A 6,993-nucleotide genomic window follows, 5' to 3' on the forward strand; every position below is an offset into this window, starting at 1 on the left:
TGCTCCGCAACGGGAGAGGCCACAACAGTGAGAGGCCCGCGTACCGCAAAAAAACAAACAAAAAAACGAAAAAAAAAAAAAAAGACGTTATGAGCACATGCACCGTATGTGAAGCGGCAAGGTCAAGCTTACTTATGCACGCATTTAGTAAAACAAAATACCTTATCTCATTATCCTCTTCATTAATCTGTATATTTTCAACTGCCCTTGTAAGATTTGGTTGTTTCTTCTGGGAAGAGAACAGTGATATATACATATATTGTAAAAATATCAATATATCATGTACTATTTAAGAGGTAAACAGTCTCCACTTCTATGTTTTCATCAGCATGCAGCATATAAAAATACTTTTGCAATAAGAAATTATGAAAAATGCACGGTTTTATCAACTCAGCATTTTTAGGATGTTGGCGATGAAAGAATAATAAACTGAAAGATTTAAATAGTAATCAAATTAAAAAGATTTCAAAAAGCTGAGTTGCAGTCATTTAGCACATTTAAAAATTTTAGACAGGCTTCAAGACAAAGAGAAGAAAAGAGGAGAAATACAAAAGAGCAGATCATACAAATGGCATCTCTAGCTGGTTTTAATCAAATCATCATATGATTTTTCAGCATATTTCTTCCTTTTTATATTTAGTTCAGGCTAATAAAACCAGTTTGCATTTTCTTATGTATGCATTCTCAGCTAGAGGGGTGGTCTTCAAAGCATAATGAGGAACGGGGGAACCTTTCTAAGATGCATGATCTGTAGAGGTTATGAATTAAATCATATCCCATCTTACTGTTTTCTTGGTAGGATCCTTTCTTAGAAAAGGGCAGTTTGTTAGCTAATCATTGATGTAATATAGTATGAACAAATAAATATATAAAGTTCAGAAATTTTGTGATCAAGGGAAAAAAAAAAAAAGAATAGCAACACTTACCTTCCAGTATAAGGCTCCAAAAGCAAACCCAATTACAAGAGAAAAGAATGCTGGCAATGCTACGGCTGCCCATTGTAGGTTGGAGTCTTCAATGGGATTTGAGGCCTTCCCTGTAATTTAAACAGTACAGTGGTGAACACAGTATATCCATGCCAGAGGTTTTGCTCTTCTCCTGTGGTTGTTCCCAACTGTTTCCGAAATGTACTCTTGACCTATCTGTTTAAAATATTTAAAACGCTGATTTTCCTGCTTGCAATACAAGTCCATGTAGTCTCCAAAAGATACAAGTTGAAAAAAGAAAGAAACCCCACAGACAGAGGGCTATTTGACTTGGTTAATGCAGACCCATATGGAACACAGATGACATATACCTGCAAATGATTTATATCATCAAGCAAATCCATCTTCCATGCCTTTATCTTCTAATATCGTCTCACTTTCTCACACTTCACATCTTGCCAAGAAATTTTAAAGAAGACATTTTGCAACCCGGATCAAGGTCTAGATGCATGCATCAAGCTATGTTTGGCCTGCCTCAGATATTAAGTTAATACCTGTACATTGTGGTTAGAGTACTTCTGGGACCTCAAGTTTATTTTTTTAAATTTTTAAATTTTTTTTTTTGCGTTGCGCGGGCCTCTCACTGTCGTGGCCTCTCCCGTTGCAGAGCACAGGCTCCGGACGCACAGGCTCAGCGGCCATGGCTCAGGGGCCTAGCCACTCCACGGCACATGGGATCCTCCCGGACCGGGACACGAACCTGTGTCCCCTGCATTGGCAGGCGGACTCTCAACCACTGCACCACCAGGGAAGCCCAGGGACCTCAAGTTTAGAATTAGGGTGTCTCCTCATCACATCTTCAGCTGACATTTATTGGATGCCAGGTAGGGCCCAGAACTGTACTATGGAGTAAAGGTTTGAATTTTCAGACTTTCTGTGTTCGAAAGTCTGAGACTACTGAACATGAAAGAATGGCTGGAAGTACCAGTGTCTCCTTAAGCTGACTCTAAATATGTAATTTAGTGAGAGAGAAGACACACACATGAGTTTAACTTGGGACACCTCCCTTCACCCTGCTTTGCTCTTCCATGAGAAGCAGAATATGATTCAGGAATTAAACAACACATCTCCCCCAAGCGTCTCTTGCTCCCAACACAAAACTAACCACTTTGACAGATTTTTCTATCTCCTTACAAGGAACAGCTTAGTTGTTTGAAAACATTGACACACATGTGTCAACTTGTAAGAGTTAAACTTTCAGTTTTCTTTTGAAGATGTAATACAGTTAGAAATTGTACACTTTCAACAATCGTATGATCAAAATGTTAAACCAATCCAAGGGAAAGTGACTGTTTTGGGCTATGATATTTTGCAATGATACTTGGGTACTGTGTCAGCCTATAGTCACCTATTTAACATATAAAGTACCTAAAGTACATAATATAAAAGAACCAAACCACTGTAGGTGTATCAGTATTTAAGATGGAAAAATAAACTCATAGATTTAACTGAAGAGGCAAGAAACAAATGTTATCTATTATAGTGAGAACAGGAATTGCCCATTTCCCTACCATTGGTAAACTTGGTACAGGAAATTCATTAATTCTGTGACTCTTATGTTTCCAAAGAGGCTCTCAAAACAGTAAGTTTGTGTGTGTGTGCTGGGGTGGGGAATGGGGGGGGATGTAGTGAGTCATGGGTGTCCCTTATACTAAGGGACATTGGCTAAAGTGGAATTCCATTCACGTAACCATGAATCACTTCCTTAAGATTAGACTGACAGCTCTTTTGGCTCACCTCACATCCTATAGCCCCATGGGAAATATGTTTTAGGCATCTTAAAGCTCAACATGAATTCTATCACCAAATTAAGCCTTAGTTATAAAATGGGATTTGGTATAACTGAAGTAATACTGTTATTCCAATAATATAGCTATTTTAAGGGTTATATAAGATTATACGTACTTGTCAGGGATTCTACTACCATTTATAAAGGTGTTTTCTATGAGGAAATGGATTTGGAGTTAACACACAATTCCGACCATTTTAGAAAGGCTTATATCATTATCTGTAAATAATTTGGCTGTTTGTGTTTATATTCCAGTGACACGTTTGAATTCTCCTTGATGGCCAACCCACTATGGCCCACACTGTCTATTGGGATTGCTGGCATGTGATGATTTGGCCAGGTGACATACATAGACATATACAGAGAGAACAAAGAAAGCTGTTAATATTTTGTCCCCAGCTCCAATGGAAAACTCATGAGCTAAGATGGTGCGATGGAGAACTCCATTACCTATGTTTGGGCAGCCAGATGCCCCAGAATCAAGGCAGCTAAAACCCTGCTCTTCTTGTTCTATCCAGAAGCCAAATCTTGAACTGCATCGATCGGAGCAGAGGAAAGACCACAGCCACCAGCAATAAGTAGAAGGGGGTTACTACAGAGTGAGGCGTTCTGGAACTCCCCACTCAAAATCCTTCTCAGGTAGGAGGGCAGCCCCTGACGGAGGTGTTTCTTTAGAGGCTAAAGGAAGCTCACCTCCCTCTACCAGAGCACTGTGACTTTTCAACCACTTTAAACTTCCACCCCTATAGGACTATGGCCCTGACCAAAGTTCTGGAATCTGACTAACACGCAGCAGCAGTCCTCCAGCAGGAGAAAGGGAGGGAGAAGGGCGGGGGTCAGACCCACAGGAACTGAGCTTCCCTTCCACAGAGGTGTCACCTCGCTTTCCTTATTTCTCTTGTTAATGCAAATGGCTTCACAGCCAGGCCTTGGGTTCTCTTCAGTGATCCTGCCATTCCTCTTCCAGGGAGAGAAAAATTGACATTGTCAGAAAAGACTTGCTTACGCCTCCAGGGCATGACTCCCAATACCTACTACTGCTGCTATCAGCCAGGGATCAATGAGATCTGAATTATGTGCCTCAAGGCCCATATGAAGGGTATTAGGGCCAAAGCTTTTCTTTTATGAAAAGATCGCCCCAGAAAGTGTATGGGGTGGTGGAGCTCATCTGGACAGGATTTGAGTAATCCCAAATTCCTGGGTTGTTTTCATGTTAATTGTATCTCATTATTATGAAAGCTGTCCACAGTTCAAAATTTGTGGGAACTGATTTGTGTGGTTGGACTAATAACATCAGACATCTGTACAAACACAGAACACAAAAAACTGTGCTACAATTTTTCTGAACTCCTTTGTAGAGTGAGTCTGCTTATGGGGACCATACCTATGAACATGGCTCTCTCCTTGGTCCTTAAAAAGTATGCAACTCAGTATTCTCCCTTGATTCAGATTCAAAGCTCATCACAGGCTTGCCGGCACTTCAAAGCTCACCACTGACCCAGCCTCGGTGCTAGATCTCATTGTTCTAATAATTAATGATGAACATGTACTATACATCAAGCACGGCTCCAAGTATACATGTGCTAACTCATTTAACTCACAGACGGGCTTCCCTGGTGGCGCAGTGGTTGAGAGTCCGCCCGCCGATGCAGGGGACGTGGGTTCGTGCCCCGGCCCGGGAGGATCCCACATGCCGCGAAGCGGCTGGGCCCGTGAGCCATGGCCGCTGAGCCTGTGCGTCCAGAGCCTGTGCTCCGCAACGGCAGAGGCCACAACCGTGAGAGGCCCTCGTACCGCAAAAAAACACAAAAACAAAAACAAACAAACAAATAAAAACTCACAGAAAACCTGTGAAGGAGAGATTATCAACCTCCATTTGATTGAGGAGCCCAGAGAGATTAAGACAGTTGCCCAAGGTCACATAGCTAGCCAAGGTCTAGAGCTGGGATATAAACCCAGGCAGTCTGACTCAAGCCTGTCTAGAAGATGAGTAAGTTAATGCCAAAGTAAGGATTTTCTTCCCTATCATTTAAATATACTATCTGTAAGAATCTCAATCATTTTAAAAACATCCTTTTAGCTTGGTACCAAGGATATTACTGTAACTTTGAAAACACAGTTCCCTTTGGATAACTTATACACTTTTACATTATCCCATGATTTTCCCTTATAAGCTACAGAGAGGGCACTTACACCTCTGGATTCTTCCTTCATATGCACTGGTCCTCTGGCCAGCATGGCCACATTTGGGGCCTGTCTTATCCCTGAAAACTAGCATGCTTTCTCCAAATTTCCCTGACCCTACTCCCGAAAAAGTCTTACCTCCTTTATGCTACAACTAAAGGCTTTTACATACTTCTATTACACAGATTATAATATAAATAATATATATTATAAAATACTATGACTATTTTTATTTGTATCTCTTTCTCCTATGAGAATGTACACTACATAAAAGCTAGTCTTGTGCATGAGTATCTAAGTGCCATATTCATTCATGAGTGACAACACCTGGCCAAAACCTGATTATGCAAAACCCGTATTTTTTACAAAAATGAAGAAAAAAGAAGGGAAAACAAAAAAGAAGACTGGTCATTCATGTTGCAATTTAAAAAGTACCTATAAACTCAGAGGTACAGGACCAAATAGGTGTTTTATATTCAGTTTGTCTTTTAAAGTAAGTAGAAAAGACTTTTTCTTCCAACCATGATTATAGCAGATTAGCCTTCCCAACTTAAATAATTATTATACTAAGCAAATTATACGAGGCAACTATTTTCAGATATCAGCCAAAAGGCAGTCCAAGAGTGTAATCCCCGAGAGAGGAAAAAACACACGTGGTAAGGCTCACGATTGTCCTGATTTTCTGTCTGGGAGGCACCTTCAGGCTTAGTAGTCTCACTGAGGTAGGGAATCAGAGAATGAAGTTCAGGGTTGCTGCCCTAGCTCGAGTTTGTGAGGCAGGGTTATTTGTGGGAAAGGAGCTGTGCCGAACAGGAGCGGTAGAAGTCTCTGGAGGAGTCTCCTTAAGTCATTGGTTGACTAATAAGCTATATATGCACAGGGAAAGACTTCACAAAACCTGGCAATAAACAAAGCCCGGGAAGCTATGACTTTAACAGAGACCCTAGCAGTCAATTCAGAGACGAAGGAGTTCTGACAAGAAAGAATGGAGAGATTTTCCAGGTACTCAAGAAATATCTCAGAAACTCCATGCCTTAGAAATAAAGCTACTCTCGCCTCCCTCTAAGAAAGATTCAAAACATGACTGGGAAGGAAAATAAAGCTGATCTGCTAGGAATTGAACTGCCTACCAGAAAAAAACTCAAAAGTCTCTGAAGGAATGCTACAAAATCCAGATATTCAACAATATAATATCCATAATATCCAGCATATGTTCAAAAATTCCTAGCCATCTAAAGGGAAATGTGACCCATAATCAGGGAGAAAAAAAATCAGTTAATAGAAACCAAGCTGGGATGACCTACATGTTGAAATTAGGAGACAAGAACTTTAGAGCAGCTGTTATAACTATATCCAAGGGCCAAAAAAGAAAATATTGTTATAATGAATATGCAGATGAAAAATCTCAGCAGAAAAATGTAAAATATAAAAAGAATCGAATGGAAATTCTAGAATACAAAGTACAAACTTAGAAGTGAAAAGATACACTGGAATCAAACCTGCAGACTCTATACCACCAAGAGTGAACTCTATGTAAACTATGGACTTTGGGTGATTATGACGTGTCCATGTAGATTCATCAACTGTAACAACTGGACCACTCTAGTGGAGGATGTTGATAATGGGGGAGGCTATGGGTATGTGGTGGTAGGGGTATGTAGGAAAATCTCTGCACCTTCCCCTCAGTTTTGCTGTGAACCTTAAACTGCTCTAAAACAATAAAGTCTTAATAAAACAAAATTTAATGGCAAAATGAAAATTTACTGGAAGAAAAATTTAGCAGATTAGAGATGCCAGAAAAGCCGGGGAACTTGAAAACAGATAGGTTGAAATTATTCACTTTGAAGACTAGAGAGAAGAGGTTGGAAAAAAAAAAACTGAACAAAACCTCCATGATCTGTGAGACTGATATTATCAAATTGCCTATAACATATGTGGGATTGGTATATGTGTGATTATACATGTGTGTGATTCCTCTCAAAAGCAGCTGAGGGGCTTCCCTGGTGGCGCAGTGGTTGAGAGTCCGCCTGCCGA

At 40.3% G+C, this 6,993-nt stretch overlaps 1 protein-coding gene across 3 annotated transcripts in view; it reads right to left on the reverse strand.

Annotated features, from left to right (window-relative positions):
• KITLG (KIT ligand) overlaps positions 1-6,993 on the reverse strand; it is a 90,561-nt gene that overhangs the window by 13,612 nt on the left and 69,956 nt on the right. For all 3 annotated transcript variants that reach the window (XM_007114511.4, XM_007114512.4, XM_007114510.2), the window contains 2 exons: positions 927-1,036; positions 162-229 (listed from right to left, as the gene is read on the reverse strand). In XM_007114511.4, the coding sequence (XP_007114573.1) occupies positions 162-229; positions 927-1,036 (178 nt within the window). The remainder of the gene's footprint in view (positions 1-161; positions 230-926; positions 1,037-6,993) is intronic.

This window comes from Physeter macrocephalus, chromosome 6 (genome assembly GCF_002837175.3).
Source record: "Physeter macrocephalus isolate SW-GA chromosome 6, ASM283717v5, whole genome shotgun sequence".
Taxonomy (NCBI): domain Eukaryota; kingdom Metazoa; phylum Chordata; class Mammalia; order Artiodactyla; family Physeteridae; genus Physeter; species Physeter macrocephalus.